The sequence below is a fragment of the Aythya marila genome (genome assembly GCF_965140915.1).
Source record: "Aythya marila genome assembly, chromosome: 1".
Classification (NCBI taxonomy): domain Eukaryota; kingdom Metazoa; phylum Chordata; class Aves; order Anseriformes; family Anatidae; genus Aythya; species Aythya marila.
In genome coordinates, this window is record NC_139042.1 from 158,089,041 (window position 1) to 158,114,879 (window position 25,839).

Here is a 25,839-nt window from a genome sequence, read left to right on the forward strand (position 1 = left end):
GAGTGGCAAAATACTAGGTGATTCCAGTCAGCTGCTACAATTCTCCATGCTCTTGTGCAAGCTGTTTTGGTCAGAGCAGCGTTTCCCAATTGGTGATTTGTGAAAACAGTCAAAGTTTCTGAAGCCATTTGAAAAAAATCTGAGCAAAGCCTGCTCCATTTCATACTAACCACTTTCCCAAAACCAGGTTTTGACATAGCACGGCCCTTGCCACACTGAGGTAAGCAGAGGCAGAAGAAACATCTACCAGAAAGTAGCAAGAAACCTGGAGAGGCATGAAACACTAGCAGTTTAAAAAATATATATATATATTCAAAAAGCGCGGACAGAATTACAAAATTACTTTCCTCTTCAGTTCTCTCTCTCTCTGCATCTGTTGAATTTTTAGTATTGTGCTACCTCAGATAAGGCTATCCATCTTCATTCTTGCTATAGAGGTGACTAAACCTAACCAGGTCAGCATAACTCAGGGCAATACATTTTAACACACCGTAACATCTAGATGACTTGTAGTGGCTTGTAGCAAACCTTAAGAGGTCATCTGTTCTTCTAAGTATCTCATATTTGAAGTCTCCTCTGTGTGCTGGTAACACTTAAGATATATTGCTAAGACTTTAAAAATACCGTTACTTCAGTTTAGTAAAGATCAATCATCTTCCCCTGTTCCTCATGAAAAACAAGAAAACAAATATAACACAAGCAATTCTGCATTTTGTCTGAGGCACAGATCAGATAATAGGAAAAACTGCTTCGTTACAGTTGCTGCACAGTACTGGAACAGGTCTCCCAGAGACTGAGGTCTCCATCCCTTCCCAGGGCTCCCTAACTACACAAAAATGAGGCTGATTTATTGTACTGGCAACGAGACAGACAACCTACAGAATCTACCCCAAGTTGACATGTCTGTGATTCTGTTACTCCCTCCCCTGTACCCTAGAAACATGGTGAGCAACTAGAACAATGAGGGTGGTGGTACAATGAAAAAAAAAGTGTTTGTCCTAGCTGCAAAAATGGACAATTCTGGCACCTGCTTCCCCCAGAGTACAGCAGCTCTAGAAATGCTTCATTTTTCAGTTACAGGAGGCAATATTTAGTAAGACGGAACACTGAAAAATGTCAGACATAGCTACAGCAACTAAGACATGTTAGTGTTGGTAGTAATCTGATATTAGCTTTGTCCTGATAAATTATGTTTCTGCCCAGGTGGTAAGGTCCATTCTTTTTCACCACAACAAAACAATTTAATTTGTTTTTGTCGGTACAGGCAGGAGGAGCAGAAAAAGAAAGAGAGAGAGATGGAGCAACAAAACCCGACAACTTCACTTTAACGCTTTCTAAACTATTGGATTATTATATTAACTTTGAAAATAAGCTGTAAAAGAGATTTTAATCTTTATTACTTTTATTAAATTGCTCAATTTACAATAGTAACAGTATAGTACATTACAGTAGCATTAGTTTTGTTGAAACGGTAACTGTTCTGTCTAAAAGAACATAATATACTTCATTTATGTGAAAGTAAGATAATGGTATCTTACAGTGATTTACGTCACTGATAACGTGATGTATATAGAACACTGAAAACAGCAACCTTATTCTTAAAAACCTTAAACTGGTCCAGAAGAGAACTGTGACAAGATCAGGAGAGTATAAACCTTTGCTAAGACAAATGACAAGGCCATCAAGCCCTTTCACTACCGAGGAACAGCTAACCCAAAAGTCTGCAAACTGCTACAAATGTTACAGCCAAGAAGACATTAGATTAAACAAAATCTGTCAAAGCTAGCTTATAAATTTCTTGACATTCATCAGCAGCAGCAATGTGCCCTTGTGGCCAAGAAGGCCAATGGTATCCAGGGCTGTCTTAGGAAGAGCATTGCCAGCAGGTCAAGATATTGCTCCCCACTCTCCTCAGCCCTTGTGAGGCCTCACCTGTAGTGTATTCTGTCCAGTTCCAGGCTTCAAAGTACAAGAGAGACATGGATCTCCTGGAGAGAGTCCAGCAAAGGGCTGCTAAAATGGTGATGGGACTGGAGTATGTCTCATATGGCAAAGGGCTGAGAGAGCTGAACATGTTCAGCCTGGAGAAGAAAAAGCTCAGTGAGGATCTGATCTATGTGTATAAGTTTCTGAAGGGAGAGTGTCAAAAGGATGAGGACAGACTTCGTTCTCAGTGGTGCCCACTAATAGGATGACAGGCAACAGGCACAAACAGAAATACAGGAAATTCTGCCTGAACATGAGAAAAAAAACTTCTTTACTGGAAGGGTGACGGAGCACTGGCACAAGTTGCCCAGAGAGATTGTGGAGTCTCCTTCCCTGGAGATACTCAAAAGCTGTTTGGGTGCAATCCTGGGTAACATGCTCTAGGGAGCCCTACTTGAGCAGGGAGATTGGACTAGATCTCCAGAGTAAAAACATGGAAGACAGCTTTAGCAAATACTTATACCTGTGCTAAGCATCTGAGCAGAAGTCTGGAAAATTTGACTTGAAAAGAACTCCACTAAATCCTGGAACTATAAGCTGATTGTTTAACATATGTTGTGTGTGCAATTTGAACATATCTTGAAGTAAACCTCTGATGCAGGAAGGGTGGTTTAAACCTGATGGTAAATGCTGTGTCTTAGTTTGTTCTAGCATTGACTATCTATACTGAAGGCTGCTACCAATGGGAATTACACTTAACTTCATTCATTGACCTTACAATGAATATGGCATTGTACGGCAGAGAAGTTTATTTAGCAAGCTGTCATTACATGCAACTGTCCTACTCTTATTTTGACCATAATCAGAAAGCTTTACATCTAACTTGATAACCAAACCAGATACATGAGAATACTAGTGATTGATTCTAGTGGGGTTCACCTCCTCTATCAAAGTATTTTCAATCTTTGTACTATGCAAATTGCATACATACACTTTCTGCAAGTGTGTAGTACTACTGTCTTCATACTCAGGCTCATTCCATAGAGAAAGCCAAATGCATGCACATGCACAGATGCACCTCTCAGCTTCCTCAAGTCTAAGTGTGTTAAAATTATAAGAAGGAAATAAATTCCAAAGCACCATTTTATACGGAGAAAAGAAAAAAGGACGAAAAAAAAAAAAAAAAGAACAGATAATGGTGAATTTCTATAGACCTCAATTAGTAATGACAGAAAACTAAAAGTTCCTGGATTTATACACTAGATACAACTCTTGGACAATAGAGGCACCTCCATCAAAAGAGAGATAAAAGTGTAGGCAGTCATGAAGCAAAAGCTAGCTGTACCTATGATGTAATGTATATATGATGATGTTTTTGGCAATATCCTAAAGTTCACTGAATATACAGATATTTTTAGTGATAGTTTGACATTGTACTTCAGCAGAAACCAGATTATCACCTACATGTGTTTTTTTTTTGTTTGTTTGTTTGTTTTTTTGTATTTTCAACTAACCTTAACATGAATTCATAAGCTATGTTTGCTTCCAATATACCATACACAATAACAAGAAGTTTTCAGGCATACACAGACTACATTTTACTAGAAATGATAGACAGACAGTATTTACAAAAGGTTCTGCTTTCCTATATTAGAGTACTTATTTCACTCACCTCAACTGACTGAAGCTTTTCATCATGGAGATGAGGTGACCTTGGGTAAATATCAAGAAGATGAGGAGGGTCATCAGTATGTATTCTTCTAATGTGGTGTTTAAGAACTTCTTTATAATCAAATGAATCAAAGTTGGTTTTCCATAGTAATACCTGTAAAAAGCCACCACATCATTAACTACTTAAAGCCATACCAAACTGCTGAGAAACAGAAGTCATCTTACACATGCTACTGGCTCTACAGCATGGAGTCAGAGCAGGAGAAAGGCAATGGCACTACTGCACTGAATACACATACCACCTGGTGGGCTCTGGATTCAGAGAACCTTGCAGTAAAACAGGCATTCCCAGAGTATGCCAGCATTTTGGAGGTTGTGTTAGGCTTAATAGTAAGACTCCTCTAGCATTGTATCACAGAATTTCACAGAATTTCTAGGTTGGAAGAGACCTCAAGATCATCGAGTCCAAATCTATTAATCTTAACAGATTAATCTGCTCTCATGTAATTTTATATGCTTTTCACTTCCTCTCAGGTTCAGTATAATATACTAATCCTCACAAAGCTCAAAGACAGAACTCATGAAAATAAGGTCATCAATTCAGAATTTCCTAAGAACCAAGTTTTCTTTTGGAACATAAAAAAATCTCACATGAAACCTTCAATATGGAAAACAAAAGATTGCACTAATGGCTCAAGGAATATACTTTTTTTCTTTCCCCTTTGACTTGCAAAATTAATATCAGAGGTATGCTGGCAATTTCACTTTTCCAATAGTTGCAAGTCTTGGCACTGCTTCTTACTAGCTCTTTATGATACAAAGCATCTTTAAATTATTTCCTCTGAGTGCTTTAAACTCACTTCAAGAAAGACTGCTACCTGAAGCATCAACTGAAAACCAGGAACAGGTGCTTTTCTTTTTAATTACACTGAAATTGTTAGTTGAGATTCATTTACTATTTACCAAGACCATCTCTGTTACTACCTGAAACATTTTAAATTCAAGAGAAATCATTTTACTGGAATATAAACATGGTTTATGGTCACTTCAAAAGATCCTCATTTCTAAAGTATGGCTTCCTGTGTTTACATTCAGCTCTTAAGTTTTTATAAATAGGAAAAAACAAAAATGACAACAAATATTAAAGAAAATTTCAAACTGTGAAACACTAGTTGCTAGGCAACACAAATTCTTTCCTTTTGGAGAATGTAAAGACCTCATGAAGATGATTCCAGGCTTGATAGCATTACTGTAATTATGAGATAGATTACAGCAGATGAAGATTAATTGTATGGTTTTCTGTTTAATTAAAGAGAACATTTTTGCTTTAAAGATTCAAACAACTTTTCTTTGTACAAAATCCAATACTTTGTTTTATTGCCAATACAAATCAGCAAAAGTAATAAAAGATTCTTTTTCTTCTCCAATTCTACCCATAGTTTTCTCAGCAGCACACCTTAGTGTATACTAGTTGCAACAAAATTATTTTTGACACTGAATTGCAACACTTAGGAATATTTCTATTACAAACCATTTCCTTACTATAATTAGTATAACAGAGAAGTACCTAGTATCTCTCCTCATAACATCCAATCAAAAGTGGTAAATACATTATTTAAAAACTTGATCTTAACTATTTTCCACCTTGAATTTAACTTTAGGATAACACACTATTAGACAAAATGCAAAGAATATCAGTATACTGTAATTAACTCCTATCCACCATAACAAACATTGAGAAGACATTTCATTTCAACAGACAATACCACAAACCTGGCCATCTGCTCCACCTGAGGCAAATTTTTCACCACCTTTTGAAAAAGCCACAAAAAGAACAGGACCCTGAAAGAAGAAGAAGAAAAAAAAATATATATATATATAGTAGAATAAAATACTATGACTGTAATCATGGCATTTCAATGATTTCAATGCACAGAAAAAAAAAAAAAAAACTTTCTAATAGAAATATTTTTTTTTAATTTCAAAAGGAACAAGGAACAAATTGGCTAGTGAAATTTTTGCAAGGCAACTTGACTGAAGGATTAACATTGCATATCTTTGTAAGATACTTCATTATGATTACTACAATCAATACTAGGAAAATATGGGCACTTTCCATAGATTTTAAGCAGAAATAAAGTAACAAAAATATCAGATATATATTACAAAACTCAGGAGAATGTGCTTGAAAACAAGTAGGATTTCTTCTGCATAAGGAGGAAAGAAATAAAACATCTGCCATTCTTCACAAAAATATTTCTTCCATAAGCTTCCCCCCTTAGAAGCACTGTTTTTCAGTAGACAAAAGACTTATATTCCAAATAATTAACTCTATTTTCAAAATAAATTATTAATATAGAACACAAACTATTACTCAACATTAAGCATGCATGCAATAGCGGCAGATTGCACAGTGGCTGCTGAAATTGATGTGTTGCTTTACACACTTGTTACAAGGAAAATTAACACAACACTTTGCTGTCCACTGAAGTTTATCTGCTAGTTGCAAGACACAAGACCTCATAAATGTTACTTTCCCTTTAAAAAGATAATGAATAACCTATTAAGATCTCCACTTTAACAGGCTTATTGTGAATACCTTGTGTCCATGAAGCGTGTAAATAAGTCTTCCTTCTAAGAGGTCCAAAATCTTTAGAGTACCATCAGAAGAAGCGGTGATGAGATAGTTACCAGAAGGATGGAACGATACACAATTAACCCCTGCTCTGTGAACTAATTTACAGAAGACAGTATTCAAAAACTACATACAATAGGAAATGCACACTTCATTATTTTGCTCTTTTCTACTTGCCAAAAAAACAACCTATTCCGTTTAAGTGACAAAACAAAACACTGGGGATATAAGAGATGCTCCAATCTATTTGTTTAATGTTATTCTAAAAATTGAGTAAAGTATTGCAAAGAAATAATAAGGATTAATTTTATGACGCATTTTTAGCATTGCTGGCCTACAAAAAAAACTCAGTATGACCTGTTTCTCTACTTCCCCGAGTACAACCAAAATAAATTGAATTTTGTAGTAAAGAGACCCATTCTAAAAAAAAAAAAAAAAACCAATGTTGCTTTTACCTCTGTAGTGCTGTAGCAGCTTGTTCATTCGAATATCCCAGAGTTTCACCGTATGGTTAGAACCTGCAGAAGCTATACATGTACCACTTGGGTTGAAATCCGCAAAATTTGCAAACCTAAACATAATTCACGAGAACAGATCGATTACTTGTTTGGGTAAAAATATTTGTATTTTAATAGTAATATTAACATTGAGTTGCAGCCAGCTTGTCCACGTATATGAAAACTCAAGTAAGTTATTTCTAACAACAGAAATAAGCATGAGTAAACAAGTCTCATTATAAATGAGACTGTATAATCAAGTAGCAAATAAATTAAGTTTGTCTAAAACCAGAAAATCTAGCTATGACAGTCTCTTAGCTCAGAAAAAAAAAAAGAGAGATGGTAGCCATAAAATTAGCAAAGCATATATACAAGATTAATATTCAGTCATTTGTTAAATAAAATTATGGTTCCAGGATGTTTAAGAAAACTGCTGATAAGTAAAAGCAAGTGTTTTCTTTATTTAAATATGGCAAATCACTGAAGCTAACAGAATACTGTCTTCATCAACAAGGAGAGAATTCTTGAAGTGTTATTCTTGTTGAAACATCCAATATTAAATAGCATTATCCATGTAGAAGATATATATGAAAACATTTAAAAACCTAGGAACAATCTGACTTCTTGCTGGGTTATTTCCTGACTACAGGAAAACACGAGTAAATGCAGTTAGTTAACTTCCTTAGAAGAATGCAAAATTAATTATTTTAGTTTATAGAAATTTTTCATTTAATGAAAAAGAATTTTTGATCTATTTTCAAATATAGCGTACAGATGTTAACAAAATGAAACATCAATTTAATCTCATTAGAATTACACATTTACATTTCTCCTTTTTTTACAGTAACACTTACCCTCCATAATCTATGAAACTATCAATACATGTTTTATTTGTTGTATCCCAGATCTTCACAGATTTATCCTCACTGCAAGATGCTATTAGTCTTCCATCAGGTGAAAATCTGGAATGTGCAAATGTACACATTGCTATTCTGAGTTGTATCAGTCATTTAGTATTATAGACATTAGTATCAAAGCACCAGAACCAAGAAAGTCCAGAATTAAAATGTATAACTTTCAAAGGATATTTAAATTTCTCATGAAGTCATAAAACTGAAAAGTTTCTCTCTACAGTGTTTCCGCCCCCCGCCTCCACAATCAACAACAATTAAAACTAGGGCCCTAAGTGAACAGTAAAAGCAGCCATAGGTTGGCATTTCAGATGCCCAGGAGAACATTACAGAAAAATATGGGCAAGAAAAAGAGGACACAGAATACCCTTGTATTCAATTTTAGCCTACATAAACATTCTCCTGTGAGTTCTCTTTAGACTTCCAAACTGTCAGGAAAATATTCAAGATTATTCCTAGATTTAGCAGACTAAGCTTATTAAACAAGAAAAATGATTTGCCTATAATTTCACCAATACTTATTATTTCTCATATTGCACAACTGCACAGCAACATTCAAGAACACTGATATTGAACACTATTTTTAGATCTTCTATGTTTCTTCTCAAGATTAGATACTTTGGAAGATACTTTTTAGATACTTTGGAACTTTGTAGGGCTCAGCACTTCACTACTACTAAATTTCTTCACCAAGGTGTTTAAAGCAGGCCTCTCTTAGCTGCAGATTTTCCATTAATATGGAAACAAATCAGCAAAGTTCAAATCTTTTCTCGTCCTTGAAGAGTTCTGCCTTTAAACAGGGTGCTAATCTGAACTTTCAGTACAAAGACTTTCTTTTACCTTCTCCGATTCTGTACATTTAACTCATTTTGACTCATGACCAAGAATGGTCATAGAATAGCTGAGAAAACCACTACTATGAATAATAAAATTAGACATAAGTGAATGCTGCAAAATAAGTTGTTAATACAGCACAAAAATATACAGGATCAGGGTAGTGAACAGGATACCGAGAGAAAATAAATATGGAAAGATATACCTGTCCTTTAGAATAAAAAAAAAAAATATATATATATATATATAACAATCAGTAACAGATTTCATATGTGCACATATTAACACAAAACAAGCATCCAGACTTCGATTAGGATATACATACAAAATGTTGTGTGCATGTATATATGAGATTGGTTTATTAAAATTTTATTAGTAGTGACAGAGAAGCTTTTATTATTCACAGATTTTTCTTCTTTTAGTTCTGCTCTACGAAATAAAAATTCTTTGCAAGGAGTTCTGGACACGGAATCCACCATAACACCCTCTTCACAGAAAATAAAAACAAAGCTTACTTGGCACAGCGAACCCAATGAGTGTGTTGGAATAAGGAAAACAAAAGTCGCTGACGGTGAACACTCCATATTTTTATCGATTTATCATTGGAAGCTGAAACTAGGAATTGGCCATCATGCGAGAAGCTCACACTACGAACAGATGCTGTATGACCTTTCAGTACCGATGATTCTCCGTGACTGAAAAAAAAAAGAAAATCAAACTCACAGTAATATTTAACAGAAATAGGGTTTAAAGAAAAACAACAACAACAAAAAAACTCATTCAAACAAAAAAGCAATGTACAGTGTTGCCAATTTTTTGCCAATTTGTTGCCAATCATTGTTGCCTTTTTTGCCTCATTTATAGATTAAATGTTAGAATACAAGCAGTAATCATATTTAAAATTATGAATTTTAGAAATCATTGCAATTAAGTAGCAGTACAAGCCTTCATAGAGTATTTAGAAGACTATTAAATCTTTTGATACAGTAATCTACAAAATGCCTAAGAGTTAAAACACCAGTCACGCTAAGATTATTCTGAATAGCTTGCAATCACTACTACTTGAGAGTAACAGTCTAAGAAGACAAATCAATTTATTTTTTTCCAAGAACATTATTTTTGTTTCACTCATCATTTGTCTCTCCAAAATGAATTGCAGTTACGCAATCCTCTTAAAAGAAATATGCACTTTAAGCCAGAGAAGTACCAAGTTTAATTCTGCATACTCATGAAATTAAAACATCTAAACTGCTAAGCCTTGGAAAGGACAAAGTAATCAGCAAAGAATAAAGTAACATGGTAAAGAACCATGTTACTCGTGCTCTCCCATGACTGGGTTGAAGCCCAGTCAAGAATGTGGGAAGGCAACAGAAACATTTACCAGGTAAGACCCCCAATATTCATATTACACATTGAAGAAACATACAGCCAGCATCGCCCAATTACACTCACATGCAAGGGATCCATAGTCTGACAGTACGATCCTGGGAACTTGAAGCAAGTAGCCGCCCCTCCGGTGAGAACTGCACGCTGGTCACAGCTTCCTCATGACCCACAAATTTGTAAGCTCTGCACTGCTTCTTCAGTTTCCATATCATAAGAGACCTATCCAAAGAAGAGGTAGCTGGCAAGAAATAATTAAAAGATAATATGAGTCTGCTTGTCGTTATTAGAAAAAACAGAGCTAATTAATGTCTAGAATTTTGGATTTACTGTGAACTTACTGGGTCGTGAGAGTGTTAGGGAAGGAGGAGCTACTGAGTTTTAATGGGTAGTTTGGTCTGCTTAGCCTGACTGGAAGCCTGGCAGCCAGAAATACTGCCAGCAGACTTTTGGCAAGGACATCAGAAGACTGGGGAAGTGAAGGCTAACTCTTAACAGATAGCTCTCCCACATACTGAGCAAACTAGCCCAACATCTTGCACATGTCCTAAGTATGAATCCAGACTCATCATTACCAAATACTAAGAGTGTCACTAAAAACAACTGACAAGGTTTTCAATGAGAAGTTTGGAATCTCACTTTGATCTCTCAGATGGATTTTTTTTCCCTAAGCATCTATTATTTATCTCAGAAGAGAGGCCAACTTAAACTCAAGATATCATTTCTAACACTTCATTTATCTAAATGAAACGGAATATCTAAATATAATTCTGTAATCCTAATTAAGTATCAAGTTCTTAACGCTATCATTTGTATAGTTCAGAACGCAATGTGAAGTTTTTGGTCTGGTAAGAGAAAAAGCATGAGAATCTTTATTTTTTGCAGTCACCTTACAAGTTGGCCACACTATCTACATTTGATAAGGGAGATACAGCTTTAACCAGAGCTTTTCAGGAAACGATATACAGCAAAAGCAACAAAAAGCTGAACTGAAATTTTAAGTGTGATACTTCTACACCCCTATTTTCCTCATCTCTCCTAAGTGCTAGCACACAGGGCATAACTGAAAAGGGAATTGCACATTCCCCATTAAAAATAGACAAATAATTCCTATCCTTAGTACAGAAAGGGAGTGAATAGAATAGCTGGAAGCTGAAAGGAACAGAGGAGGAGGGGGGACAAGAAAACAGGGATGATCTTCGCTTTCCGGCCTGTTTCATGGCACTGACAGCAGTGGAAGGAAAGGAGTCTGATTATTAACACACATCAAGGCAAGCCCTGAATAAAATATTAGATTTTAAACTCTCCTTTGGGACTTGGCTCAGAGATAGCATTCTCCTCCAAAAATGGCTTCTGGTAAAAGACATGGGATCAAACTATCCCTGCACATGTATCAGTAGGTGTAAATTTGACAAAAGTATAGGACATTCCCCCACCCACTTCCAGTTTTCAGACTTCTTTATTTTATAGCAGGCTCTTTCTAATTGTACTAGAATGATTTTTTTTTTTTGGTTTTGGTTCAGAAAAAAAATGTGATCTAAAGTAGCATAAACGTAAGTAAAAGAAGTGAAATATAAGCCAAAATACAATTTGAAGGCATCATGTCGGACAAGATTGATGGTTTCTAAAATTAATAATGCATGAAGTGCCAATTACCCGTGAACATGAAGATGTACCTCACAAACTGCTGACAGGCCTTGTAATGCCAGCCCTCTTTGCCTCCAGTTCTAAAACTGAAGGAAATATTTTAAAGAGATTACAGTAATAAATTCGAAGCCTGGTTTCCTGCAGCTTGTTCTCTCACAGAAGGATTACCCCATGGCTAATGAGACACGAGCAGTGATTTGAAGCTTTTCTTTCCCTGGGACACCCACAAGCATCGTCCTTGCTCTCCTTTTGTATTCTCTGCTGCCCATGCTGGAAGAGAACCCTCTCTCCATCCTTAGGTAAGCTCCTCTCTTCAAGCTACCTCTTCATTACCATGACACTTGAGGGCTATTACCCTTGTTGCTGCAGCCCCAGCCCAGTTTACACTACCCCAAGGTGTGAAAGAGGGGAGAGGCTCAGGACCTGGGCAGGAAAGGGACAGTAACTGGCAGGCCAGTTGCAGAAGTATTTTCCCAAGGCACCCAGGCTAATGAGAATGTGGTCCATAACATATCTCATGGCCAATTTTTAGTATTAGAAATGAAACAAAAAGAAACACAGAAGTATCAGAACAGTATTTTAGGATGCGCTAATAAACAGGTGCTCCTCAGAGAAACCACAACATAACCTGAAACATGTTCAGACTTGAAAGATTAAACAATTTGGCCCTGCTGTAGTAATGGTAGTAACAGACCAATTGCAACATATAAGCAGAAAGCTGAAAATTCAGAGTTGGATTCAATATAAAACTTAGTCCAGCTTACAACCTCAGTGCTTTCTGTACACACCCAAGCATCACTGAGGTATCTCTAGAAAATATTTTCTGGTTATGAGTCAGAACAGAACAGCAAAGAATAAACACCTGGCCTCATGGAAAGGTCAGGTTTACACATCACTTTGCTGCAGGTCTCTAAACAAATACTTGGGCTTTACATATGCCAAGAAAAATATTTATGGGCGCTTGCAATGAAACCAAGTTCAATTTTGGCTTACAGAAGTTCTATGTATTGATGATACCCATTTTCATGCAAATGTGTGTATGTACACAAATAAGCAGAGACACAAACAAGGTGCCACAATATGGAATTACCATTACACTCCCATTTCCTGGGATACCACAGTAGTGACTATGAGATGAAGTTGTGCAAAAGATCTGAAGGATATATGTGCCAGGCTTTACCAGAAAAATGCACCACCTAGTCACCCTTTCCCCCCCCCAAATACTGAAACATCTCCAGTATAATTGCATCACCCAGTGCACGAATTACAGGTCAAATAGAGTGCAGGGACTTGTGTGTAAATGAATATTTGAACAACAAAGCAAACAAAGAAATCCCCACACGTTATAGTAACCTTGCAAATCTCATTGTGATAAGGTGAAACGTCGCAATACAAACACTGTTAACATTGATTCTGAAGATTTCCTACTTAAAGGAAAACTTATTAATTAATTAAACCTCTGTCAAGGCAACCAATCAGGATTTTAAGCACAGCAGATACAACATTTTAACAACATTTTACAACTTTTAATATCTCCCACGAAGTTCAAAGTTCATAATTTTCATTACATACTGTATGTATTCACACAAATGGAGGAAGACTGAAAAACAAAAAGCACACCATATTTAATTATCATTCTGAATTTTATTTTTCAAGAGAAACCTCAAAGCCCTCCCACATTTATTCAGTGTTAAGTTTACATTCAGTTTCTTAAGTCACTTAAAAATCAGTAGTTTAAAATATACAGAAGTGTTCCCCAAATTTTCAAAGTCTAACAGAATAAAAAATCTTCCATAGTTTCAGATTTTCCAGAAATCTGTAGGCACTGGAAAACAACCAGATTAGAGTATTTCTGTAGAGTTGCCACAACTCAGTTCAAGCCTACTTGAACTCAGAAATGGCAACTTTTTTTTCCCCCTTCTCTCTTTCTCTCCTTCCCTACCTCCTCTACTTCATTCTTTTTTATTTCCTTTGGGAAAAAAAAAATATATATATATATACACACACACACACACACACATTTTTTTTTAATGTTTGAAATCCAGATTGTTTATTTTTGCCTTTTTTTTTTTTTTTTTAACCTGTAGTTTTTTTTAATAACCACAAAACCAGAATGGGAGGTAGTGGGGAGAAAGAAGAAGGGTTCAAGTACATACAGGAAAAATAAGTTTTTGAACTTTAAGAGGCAGTTGCACTTAGATTTATTGCTTAAATAGATAAGGAACACTTTGAATGTCAAATTCAACAAGTAGGTATTCTTTATACGAAATATAGTTTTTGTCAAGTCCTAAAAAAAGTTAATTGTATAAAAGTTGCATAGTCTATATTCACACTATTTAATTACTTTCATCTGAGGAAACATGCATTGCATATACAACTGATGCTTCTGCCATGTAGGAGAACCCAGGTCTTTTTCCTGTTGTTTCTATTGAATGTAACAGTTTACAGCAAGCTTTACACAAAAGCACATACTTTTAAGTTATTGCCCCAGTACATAATGATTGGCTGCCTTTTTAAAATTTGGTCAGTGATTCATAACTTGTAGGTCCACAGAATACTTCCTTGCTGCAGTGGAATGGAGTTTTTCAGGAATGCCTCCCTTAAATAGTAAAGAAGTTCCCTTTTTCCCAAAAATTGTTTTAGGGAGGAAAAAAAAAAGTCAAAGTAATCTCCTAACAATAAGTTAAAGGCATAAAACAACCCATGCCACACAGTGGCAAGCATTTTAAGCACGATTCAGCTCTACATCCCCAACTCCAAATTTTTTTCCTTTGTTCCCCTTCTATCTTAGCCTGTTTGCATACAAACCCTTTGACTCTTTAAAGTCACTTAGATTCAAGCACACAATCTTAATTTGCTCTTACTTTAGTTTTGGAATATCTTCACTTACTTCAGGTCTCACTTTAACCCTTCTACCTACCAACGTCTGCAGCAAACCCACACCTACCGCATTCCTCAGGTGCCTTTATCCAGATTCTTACTGACCGCAAGTTGAAGTTCCTACCTACCAGCCCAGTGACAAGGATTACTGTACCATGGCTACCAAAAAGCATTTACCACTTCAGTGAAAGTAACCAAAAGAGCTGGAATGCCTGAAACATTAAAGTAAGTGTTTAACTTATTCATATATAGCTAAAAACACAGATACTAAGACAAGATATTTTTCTCCAACACACATCAGTCATACCTACTGCCTATAATCACATTCAAAGCAAATTAGTGACCCGATTCAAGAATCAATATTATTGAAAACTTAGCATAACAGGATACAGAAAATGATAAGATGTCCTGTGAATCACCTAACTATCAAATCTTCTTTTCTTCCAAGCCGTCCTTTGCTTTTCCAACTCCCCTCACCTCAGTAACTCCTGCTTTTCAACCTTTCCCGAGGTTTCCCACAACACAACAATGAGCAGAAAGAAGCTGTGTATGCTGCATTATTTCAGACCGCTAGTGCGGTTGCAGAGCATGCCAGCTGGTGCCAAAACACGTGACACAAAATAAAACAGCCCAACTTTTCCTTTATGTTCCTCTCCCCTACCCATACCCTGACACCAGTCCAAAACCTGTATTATCAAAATCCAAAAAATGGATACATGACATAGTCACACAGACTTTGTGTTCCCAGGAAGCCAGGCTTAACAAGGAAAAGTTTACACAAAGATGATGTAAAGGTTAAATATATAGCAAAGACACAGCAGTAGCTAATGCTGTTCTGTGCTTTCTCTCATTCTCCATTACCTTTAAAGAGAACTCCCCTCTTTCTTCCCATTTGTAGTACCTCTACCTCGCACGTCCCTGGTTCCAGTGCTGCTACTCTCCTTTCCAAGTGCATGAGGTCCCAGCTCACGCTTTCCAGGTTAAGGTTTCTACAATAGGAGCAAGACTGCAAAGCAGTGCCAAAAGGCATCCACTAAAAACTCCTTCCTTTTCTTCAATGCAGTAGAGCTAGAGGTCACTTTAAAACTCTCAATAGCATGTAAATTCCCTAGAAACCTAGAAATATTCCAAGGCTTAAGATTCAACTTTCCACATCAATGTCAGTTTGATCACATCACTGTAGTCTAACATAGGTTGCTAGATATGTATATTACACTGCATCCACAAAATAGGTCAGTTAACACTGCTGTAAGAACCTTAACTTCTACTGAAGTAAGTAAAAAAATCTTTGCTTTCATGTCACATTATTTTATAGGTTTAACATGTTTAGTTTTAAGAGAAAAAAAAAATCCCTCTTTAGTCCACTGAAAAGGATTTGTTTTCCCACATAATCAAGACAGACTGAAATAAGAAAATAATGGATCAAAATTTTACAAAAATAGAAGGAATTAGATCTGAAATCACTGTTTTAGAAACTAAATCCCAGTATTCACTTTTGCTTTACATACAGTTCACCACAGCAGACATGTTTTCTATACTACTACAGGGCAGATGCATCTGAAAAGATTCCAAGGTATACAATTGAATGTTATCATCTGCTCACGCATGTAAAAACCTTGGAGACTCTATTCAATTTGATTCTTATGGCTGGTGGTGACTATTTCTCAAATTTCCAGATCTGATTTTTATCTGCAGTATTACAAGTTCTCATTTCCACATCAGGACGCCCCTCAGCAGTACGATAAGCAGTAAGGCACTTTCCAGAATGAGGATGATAAATGGTCCCGTCTTCCTTGAAATGCCATATAATAATTTCTGGGATAGGAGATCCATCTTTTGGGCAGCTCCTCATACTTATGTAATCCTCTTGCTCGGGGACTTCAGCACATAGCTCAGTTACAGAGTTAAATCTAATCTCCTTATTTGATGTGTATTCAAAAAATTGGTTACCTCCCTGACCATGACATCCAAAGAGAGAAAGGTGAGCCCCGGTAGGATTATGTTCTGGTAAAACGTAGTCTAGGCACTCTGATGATATTCCTGCACTGCGGATGGCACCATGCCAGCCAGGACGATCTTCTGGGACGTGCAACTCTGAAAATACGTTTTTTAAATACCAGTTAAAACTCCTGCATTTCAAACGCTCTCTTAGCAGCTTTCTTTCAGAAATATCTCCATAGTTCTCTTTTCTTGCTGGTGGATTTCTGTTATAGAAGTGTTCTTTATACTCATCCATCCACACCTCAGCAGCACGTGCTGTGTTCTGAAGGAAATTTGGTCTAGCATATGGTGCGCGCTTTGGAAACACATGGCCTACGTGAGAGCACGGATGAATTTCCAGCGTGCCTCCACACTGCCAAACTCTAAATGACAGTTCTAAGTTCTCCCCTCCCCAAACATCCATTCCTGTATCATAGGTACCCAGGTACTCAAAATACTTCTTGCTGACTGCAAACAAGCCACCGGCCATCGTCGGGGATCTGATTGGGTCAGTGTCAGATTTGCGCCTCAGACGTTCGTGTTTAGGCACCGAGTGCCACTGAAAGGTCAGCCGCCAGTCAAAGCCCCCGATCATGGGCTCTGCTGACTGCATGTAGTATTCGAATGTGTTCCAGTCAATGGTGTCAATGACGGGACAGATGACAACAGTCTCGTTCTCAGCAATCCTCTCAAGCAGCGGCTCTAACCAACCAGAGACACACTCGCAGTGACAGTCGAGAAATGTAAGGACATCGCCGGTCGCAAAGGTAGCTCCAATCAGGCGTGCACGAACCAATCCTTCTCGCTTGTTGGTCCGTATCAGACGAACTCTTTTCAGCCTGCTGATGTATTTTTCAAGGTCAGTCTTCAAATACACTTTGTCACTCAAGTCATCCACCAAGATAATTTCTTTCAGGAGCACCGAGGGAGAGGTTTCAAGAACACTGTGTATTGTCCGCAGCAACGTCGACCAGGCTTCGTTGTAAAAAGCGATGACAACAGATGTTGTGGGCAGTTTTCTGTAGTTGTAAGACTTCGCTTTACAGCCGCTCAGCCGGTTGTCTTCGATGTGCCGATGGAGAGAGATCTTATCGCTCACGTAGATGTTAATCGCATACTTCTCAATCAGCTCCTCTTCCTGCTTCTTCTCCTCGGGGTTCAGCTGCAGGCGGGTGGCTTTGCCCCATTCTCCCGGGGCGTAGGAATCGGGCGGGGATTTGTCATACACCGGCCGCGCCAAGTCCACCGCCTCTTCAGCTCCGCCGGAGAAGCGCCTCTCCCACCGCGCCCCGGCGGTGCTGCCCCCGCCGAGAGAGGCGCCGAAGGACGACACCGACAGCTCCACCGCCAAGTAGGCGGCCGTCAGCAGCCCGAGCAGCGCGCAGCCCCTGCGCACCCAGGGCCCCCTCCTCGCCAGGCGGATCCTCATGGCAGGCGCCGGGCAGAGCCCCTCGCTCAGGGCGGCTCCGGGGGCTGCTGCCGGGCTCCCCCCGCGCCGCCAGCACGGCGGGGGACGCCGGCTCCGGGATCGGGCCGCCGGCGGGGCTGGCTGCGGGCACCGGGGGGGGGAAACGCGGCACAGAGCGGCCCCCCGCCCCTGCAGCCTCGGCGCTCCCCTCGCTTACTTCCTCCTCCACCTCCTCCTCCTCCACCTCCTCCTCCCCGCTCGCCGCGGGACAAACCCCTCCCTCTCCCCGCCTCGTGGTTTGCTCAAAAAGTTGTCGCTTAAGGAAGGGGCAGAGACTCCGCGGCCCGCCCGGGGGAGCCCGCCCCGCCTCCGCTCCCGGACCCGGACCCGCAGCCGGAACGGCCCTGCCCTGCCCGGCCCCGGGCACTCACCCAGCCCCGCCGTGTCCGCGCTGAAGCTGACGCCCGTCACCGCCGCCTGGTGGCCTCGCAGGGGACGGAGCAGCACCGGGTCCTCCTGGGGGACAAGGGGCGCACCGTCAGCCGCCGTTATCCACCTCCCCCCCCGGCAGCCCCTCGCCCTCCTCCCCCGGCTGCCGGCCCCTTCCTTACCAGCGCGGAGGCCATGGGCGCAGCGGGCCCTCCGCCCCCCCCCCCCCCTCGGCCTCCCGAGCGCCGCCGGTTCGAGCCCCGCGTCCCTCGGTCCGCCCATTGCCGGCCGGGGCGGGGCCGCCCCCCGGCAGCGCGGCCGGGCTCGGGCCCGCCTGCACCAACGGCTGCGGGGAGGCGCCGCCAGCCCACGGCGGTGTCGGAGGGGCAGGGGGGCGGCTGGCGACCGGGGGATGGGGCCCAAGGCCGGGGGTTTGGCCGGCCCGAGGGAGCCCCATGCTCCGTCTGGCTCGGGGAGCAGGGTGCTGCAGCCCCGAAGTGCGAGGGGCAGGGTGTCACGTTTGGGGGCTTACTGCCAGGGAGCACGCACAGTTGTTTTTCAACAAAATCCCGGTTTATCCTCGCTCTAAGAGTGCCGTCCCTGGGCACCAGCCAGGAGCACAAGGGGAGGTGTCAAGAGGCAGGTTTTCTTGAGTAACCACGCCGCTTTTTGTAGATTTCTGTCTAAATCTGCCAGTGCTTTTGTTTGCCTTTTCTTGAGGGCCCTTCAGATGAGCTGGGGAGGAGGCAAAATCTTCAAAGTGGAAGGTGGTGCCCCATCTTGCCTGGATCTCCTGACTTAAATTGATACACGACAACAGTGACTGAATTAAGCAGTCTTAAGTACTGTGGGCCTCCTTGTCAGTTTCCTGTTCTTTCCTAACCTGTTAGTGCTTTCCAGATTTCCAAGTCAGTACTCATGGTTGTATCATACCCATTTTATCCTTAAGCAGTCATTTAATGCTTTAAAAAGAGTACAGCTAGATTTTATGTTGTTTTTTAAACTTAAAATTTAGTGTTACTGTAGTGCTGTGAATGTTCATTCAGCTTCACAGAGAGCTGGGTAAGGGAACCAACCTCACTCAAAAGATAATGCTCCAAGAGCTATGTTAAGAGAAACTAAGGTGACAATAATTAGCAAAAGGGAGGGCTCTACTAATAAAACTGTCATTCAATATGCAAGTGTTCACAAAGAGAGAATTTATGCTGCAATTACTTTTTTTTTTTTTTTTTCTATCTAGGCTGCATTTTACAGAGTTTCATTTGACATTGAACTCAAACATCTATAGAATCAGGTTACTAATTAGGCCAACATGTAAGATTGGTCAGTTACAGAACACTTCTAAATCAATTGGGTTTAATCGTAAAATGCAGATTTAAAATAGTAATTTAAAAATACTGAAGAAAGCAATATTATCACAAGTTTATAAAAAGTTTCCATGAAGATCTTCTAACCAGTCCTTACATTGATATGCAGACTAATGATTTGCCTGTACAGCTTCAGAATTAAAAATTATTTTATTTATTTTTTTTTTCGAAGAATAAGTGGTGGACAAGACACATTAACTTTAACTCAGACCTCCAGTTTTATGTCATTACTTGTTCCTGGTTTGGCATTGTTTTTTCCACACAGCTCACTCATCTGTCTTTTTGTGTTAGCTTCTATGACTGGTTATTGCAAAGTAAAAATGTAGCATTAAAAAAGTTTGTAATGATAAGACCTAAACATCCCATGTCCTACCATGTTGTAGGAACAGCGACTAAACTTCAGTTCACTTGATCTCCTTACCACTGTTGAACTCTTCCTGCCATTTTTCAACTGTTTTTCCAACTATCCTGTTTCCTACGGTTTATTGACTATGAATAATGCCTCTCAGAAGGTATCAAATAGCTGAGCTACCTTTGGGAAACAGTTTTTGTATCAGTTCAAATTGCTGTGTTCTGTTTTCTGAGAGAAATGACCTTCTGCTTCTGTTATTGTGTATTACAGGATCTCAGTATTTCTGGTATCTTGTGTTCCTAAAGCGCCTTAAAACCCAATGGACAGGAGCACTTGTTCATTTATTTACAACCTGAGATAAATGAGATTTCTCAGTCATACTGAATCGTTCTCCTTTTGCTGCCTTCACAGCTGGTATGTTTCCAGCAACTTAATATCCTTTACTCATTTTGGGGTGTTGTCAGTAAACTGAAATCTGTACCTGCCCATAAAATTTCTGAAACAGTGCCAAGTGCTAGTCCATTTGCTTTGTGGCTATGATTACTGAAAGGTGGGTGGGTAACACTATTTCTACAAAGCTCTGGAAGAATGTTTCTCAAACTGTAGGGTTTACAAAGTTAATCTCTTCCTTGCTGCTTTCCCTCATGTGATGGCATTTTGAGGACTCACAGATGATTGTACAAAGCAAAGCAGTCCCTTGCTGCTGTTATATAATTATCTATAATAATTGTAGTCATAAGGCTGGCAGGTAATAGTTTTTATGCTGATTTCTTTTTTTCTGTTTTTCTTTTTTTTTTCTCATTAGTATGCATAGATTTTATTTCTAGAATGATTTAGATTCTTGTAACTCCTCATAACTTAATATGAGTTGGCATTGTCTTTTTAAGGTTGAAAGTAACTGTTCTGTGATACACAAATGCAATCTGCGATAGTGGGTTGTTGTGTGCTGTGATGGCAATGATAAATGGTGCATCAGAAAATATCTTCCAAACATAATGAATGCCTCAGCAGGCTGTTGTTTCAGCATCTGCAATGTTTTTCTCAGATACTGAGTTAAGGTAACATGGATCTAAGCAGAAATTATATATATGGAGGAATATTTTAAGATTGCAACTCAAGGTTTGTGCAGGTTGTATGGTCACAGTAGGAAAAGAACTCATTAAAGTGCTCATTGAATTCTAGGGCATGTAGACAAACTGAATAACTCGTGTGTGTGTGTGTTGCAATGTAAATAAATTACACCGATATATTATTTCTTAATGAAATAATTGAGGTAAGATAGCGCATGTGCACAGGGGACAGATTTAACATAGCAGCCCACCTAAAATTCAGTCATATCTCATAGGAGGACTTTATAACTTTAATGTTAATACAGAATTTGAATGTTATATCCTATTTTAAAATAGATCTGAAACCCCCAACTTTTATTCTGTGGAGTTGCATTGGCGGCAGCTTCATTAGCAGCAGAACCTTTGGGATGCTAGGAAAAGACCTTGGCCTTGGGTCTTTGGAAGAGGGGGGACACGAGGCTGTGGTGCGCCCTGGACACTAGAGGGGAGTGTGAGATCCATTTTGCCAGCGGGGTCGTTCGTTGTTCAGCTGCTTGAAGGAGGAGAATGTGGTCTCAGGACGTGTAGATTTAATTATGTGCTGTCTTGCAGTTGCAGAACTGTTACACGTTCTGCCCCCTACATGTTTCCAACCTCTAATACTGCCTTGCTTTCTGCTACGCTTAAAAAAAAAAATTGTGAAATAAACATTGAGACTGTAAGTGACTTGTGGAGTACTGTTGGTTTGGAGGAATATTCTTACCAAAGTCTGTTTACCAACAACAGCTAGAATGGGGGGGAGAGGGAAGGACAGCAAGCCTGTATGTACACATTTGAAATGCAAGTATGATTCAGAAAATATGATTTAATCTAAGAAATGCAGACTTGAGGGACAACAGGAAGATACATGTTCAGGATAATGGAACAACTTATTTGAAGAAAGTCACATGAAAGTCTCAAAAATGTTTTTTGTTGTTGTTTATTTTTTTTTTGTTTTGTTTTGTTTTTTTTTGTTTTGTTTTTGTTTTCCTTTTTTTCCTTTTTATTTTTTCTTTTAGTGAGAAAACTTGGGTTTAGGTATATTCGGTTTGTATTCTTAGGCCCTGTACAAAAATAGCTATATTGTATTATTTCCATAGCCTTATGTATCAAATCAGTTGAATCTAAAAGAAATTAAGGTTTTATAAGTGACCCACAAGTGGGCTAAAAGTAAGTTGTGCAGTGTGTTTTAAGTATCAAAACGTGTACATGTATGAGAAATTGAAGGAAAGTTCAGGAAGACTGCATGTTTTCACAACCACTGGAAAGGAGACATAAAAAATAGCTACACTCTTATGCATTCATTGTTCTTCTGTCTGTTAACTCTTCATAGGACTGCATATCAGTGGAAATTAAGAGGTGCCTGGGTAGCACAAGATCTGTTTCCAGCCAGCATGCTTTCAGCTAGGAGGTAGCTTCAGCTCTTTCAAAATACAGTATTCCTGGCAGACCGTTAGTCAGCTGGACTAAAAAGCTGAGGAACAAACACTCCAGCTACAGAAACTGTAAGTTTTCTTTTCATGAAAACGGATTACTTTTTTTTTTTTTCTTTTTTGCTAGTAAATGCAAAAGGACTTATAGTCAGATGCATCAATTTTATGTCACAGCTTTCTCCTATTTGCAAAAAGAAGGTACTGAAGGAGAGGAGAAATGAGTTTTGTATTAGTGAAGTCCACATAACATAGTTCAATACACAGTAAAAAGCCTGATGAGGCCCTTATCAAAGCAGAGCACACATGGCAAATTACCCAGCACTTAAATATTACTAGCTTAAGAAAATTTTGAAGAAATATTTTACATCCAATTCTGCTAATGAAGTACCTCAAGAATCCTATTAAGTCATTGAATATTGAATAGTCTGTATTCACTATAATCGGTGGCAGCCTCACATAGACAGTTATGGAGTATTTTATATTTGTTACGTCTATAATATATTTCACTGCTCTATTTCCAAATGCCTTACATAATCTCCAACATTAGTCTTTTTTAATGCAAAGGATTTTCAACTTTCTGAATTGCACTGATTATAGCCATTGTCTTCACCAAAACACTGGTTGGATTCTTTTATTTTAGCAAATAGACAAGATGGATATTACATGCAAATCACGTGTATTTCTAATTAGAAATTTAAAGAGATTTATATTTCTGGAACGATATAGTGGGATGGATTAAAATGTTAAAAGGCTTGCTTCCTTAAATAATGAGTTTTATGTCTGTGTAGATTGATGAAAATTGGCAACAAATTTATATTTAGTCAAATGGCTTTGTAGAATGTCATTGACTCTTCAAGCATGGCAAGAGAGCAAGAACATGTAATAGGGACTTGCTTAGGCACAGTATAGATATACAGTAATATAGAAGCAATTTTAAATATTGGGCACTAGCTTGCAGCTGATAGATTTTTAAGATTTTTCCTTTTCCGGAAAACATAGTATTTCTACTGAAGGATAATTAACAGAACTTAAGGTGCCTGAGGGGAGATGTGTAAAGGAAAATAGTATAATTTTAAAACAGTACTGTAAATAAAATAGCTATGTAGATCAAAAGCTGAGTGACAGTTACTGGGCCAAAGAATTTGTCTTAAAGTCTTTAGAATTTGCATAAAAATGGGCATGTTATTCAGTGAGTTCTTTGGTTTGTCCATTTTAATTAGACACTTTTGTATAAAGGATATGTATTTTTGTAATGACTTCAGGGATTAAATTCCTTAATTGGAGAGAACCCTTGGAGAATTCCTTAATAGGGAGAATCCTAAATACCCAAAAGCACAGTAAAGATAACTCACGAAATAACATGCAGTTGAAGCATGCAGTGAGCTGCATGTAAACCTGCCTTAGTATTATCTTCAATGTTAGATTACAAGTCATAGGCTCTATAGTGTATGTATATTGTTTGGATTTGTGAGAATGTTTGCAGCAACTGATTATTTTCTGATAATGAGATTGTTCTGACTAGAGGAATTTTCTGGGCTAATCCTATTATGGTGCTTTATTGCAATGACATCATTACCTGTATACCCGCACACAATTCTAAATTTAAAGAAAATCTCCCTCTGTCTTTTTTTTTTTTTTGTAATATTTTAGGATGATCAATACCAGTAATATCTGCTGTGCTGCCATTAACATTGGTGTGTTGGTAAATAGATTTTTGCTTTCATTTAGCTTTCCTAAAAATAAGTAAAGCAGCTATTTTTTAGATAGATGCGTGTTATGATGGTCGTTTGCCATTGCATACAATGCCTGAGAAACTGGCTTATTCCAAAATTCAATGTGTTGGAACCAAATTAGCTTAGCAAACTGTCTGGTATGGGGTGTTTCAAATCAGCAGCTATTAATGTGTGTTATTAGGTTCTTGTGGGTATTGATATTTTGAAGAAGTTAGTATAATGCAGCAAAGGTTAGAACAAATCTATTGATGCTTTGGCAGATGCTGCATAGAGCGGTGTTTGCAGAGTATCTCCATTTAGTACAGCTTGACAATAGCATCATCTAGTGTAACATGGTAATTAACTGCAAGAGTGAGTTGAAAACTGATGAACTGTTGTGTGGAGATACCTAGCTTGGTGAAGTGTCTGCTTATTTATGCATCACAAGGCAACAATATACCTAAAGAAACTAATAAGGAGAATAAACTAGGAAATGGAATACACAGGACAAAGAGAAACTACAATAAATTTAACTGAAGATAAGCTTTTTGATCTGTCGCTTACTCAATTGTAGTAGCTTTTTTTGAAGTCCAAACTCTCTGAAACCAAATTCTGATCTAGCTGCCTAATTTTTGAATAACAGACGGCAATAAATTTATTTTCTGGGTGCTAAGGATAAACTTGTAACAGAATTCATATTAGCAGGTTGTTCATGGGGTTTATTTTAAACCAGACTTTGCTAAAACAACATGGGTGAAGTTTTCAACATTTAAAATGAAGACATAAAGAATATAAGGAGGGATAAAACCTTAATGCATCATGCTTGACTAATTATTTCAAAAGGAAAGAATTCTGTATGCATTAGATTTAACCAGAAAATGTAGAAAAGCACCTGTTCTTGCCACCTACAATTGCAAATGATCCGAGTATTTCATGAACCCAGAAAGTTGTTAGAAACATTTTTTTAAACATACAATCTTTCCCTTGTACATAGATGAACAACTAAGTTATGAGACAAACATAAGGAATTGAATGGAAGATGTTCAGATCTGAAGGCTGTGTAAAAATCCAGAGAGCCAGTGAGGGTGGCTAGCTGATGATATGTCATTGAAGACCAAAGACAAGAATGTGATGGTGGTTTTTTTTTTCCTAAACTTGAAGGAACAAAACAGAAGGGTGGTACTCTGGTGCTGGTACATAGGTGGTACTTTAGGCTTTGGGGAACTTATGTGGGACTGTATGAAAAAATAGTAGATGTGTATGTTATAGCTAAGGTAATCAGATACTTCATATTAATTCGGTGCTTTTTATTCAGAGATTGCCAAATATTTTTCTAGTTCTACTAGTCATTTATTCTATAAGTAGAAATCTACGTGTTTTTGAATTTTTGCAGAGTTGCACACAGTGGTGAACACTTTAAAAACTGCTGTTAGAAAGGCACACTCAAAGGAAGCTAATTTTATGTGAAATTGTCATAGAATCAGACACAGAATTCATGTCTGACTCCGAATTCTTATTTCAGTGCTCCAAGAAATTGTGCCCCTAGGGAATACTTTTTTTTTTTTAATAATCTTTATTTTTTTAATAAAAAAAAAAAAAAGAAAGAAAGAAAAGTGTAGAAATAAAATTCAGAGTTGTAAGAGCCATTTTTAATTAAGGCTACTGGTTAAAATTACCTGTATCAGA

The 25,839-nt window shown here is 38.3% G+C and overlaps 2 protein-coding genes across 3 annotated transcripts in view; both read right to left on the reverse strand.

The window, feature by feature from the left end:
* Nucleotides 1-18,458, reverse strand: part of POC1B (POC1 centriolar protein B) — a 51,352-nt gene extending 32,894 nt beyond the window's left edge. For both annotated transcript variants that reach the window (XM_082783824.1, XM_082783823.1), the window contains exons 1-9: nt 18,384-18,458; nt 18,204-18,288; nt 9,927-10,098; nt 8,990-9,169; nt 7,584-7,691; nt 6,688-6,803; nt 6,197-6,330; nt 5,371-5,439; nt 3,599-3,751 (exon numbers count right to left, since the gene is read on the reverse strand). In XM_082783824.1, the coding sequence (XP_082639950.1) occupies nt 3,599-3,751; nt 5,371-5,439; nt 6,197-6,330; nt 6,688-6,803; nt 7,584-7,691; nt 8,990-9,169; nt 9,927-10,098; nt 18,204-18,288; nt 18,384-18,398 (1,032 nt within the window). In that variant the 5' untranslated portion in view covers nt 18,399-18,458. The remainder of the gene's footprint in view (nt 1-3,598; nt 3,752-5,370; nt 5,440-6,196; nt 6,331-6,687; nt 6,804-7,583; nt 7,692-8,989; nt 9,170-9,926; nt 10,099-18,203; nt 18,289-18,383) is intronic.
* GALNT4 (polypeptide N-acetylgalactosaminyltransferase 4) lies at nt 13,673-17,979 on the reverse strand. The gene has a single exon (XM_082783806.1). The coding sequence runs from the start codon at nt 17,791-17,793 to the stop codon at nt 16,042-16,044; it is 1,752 nt and encodes a 583-aa protein (XP_082639932.1). The 5' UTR covers nt 17,794-17,979; the 3' UTR covers nt 13,673-16,041.
* Nucleotides 18,459-25,839: the final 7,381 nt, after the last annotated feature.

Excerpts from the sequence above, each read along its gene's own strand:
- GALNT4 (XM_082783806.1), bottom strand. The coding sequence starts at position 17,793 with ATGAGGATCCGCCTGGCGAGGAGGGGGCCCTGGGTGCGCAGGGGCTGC.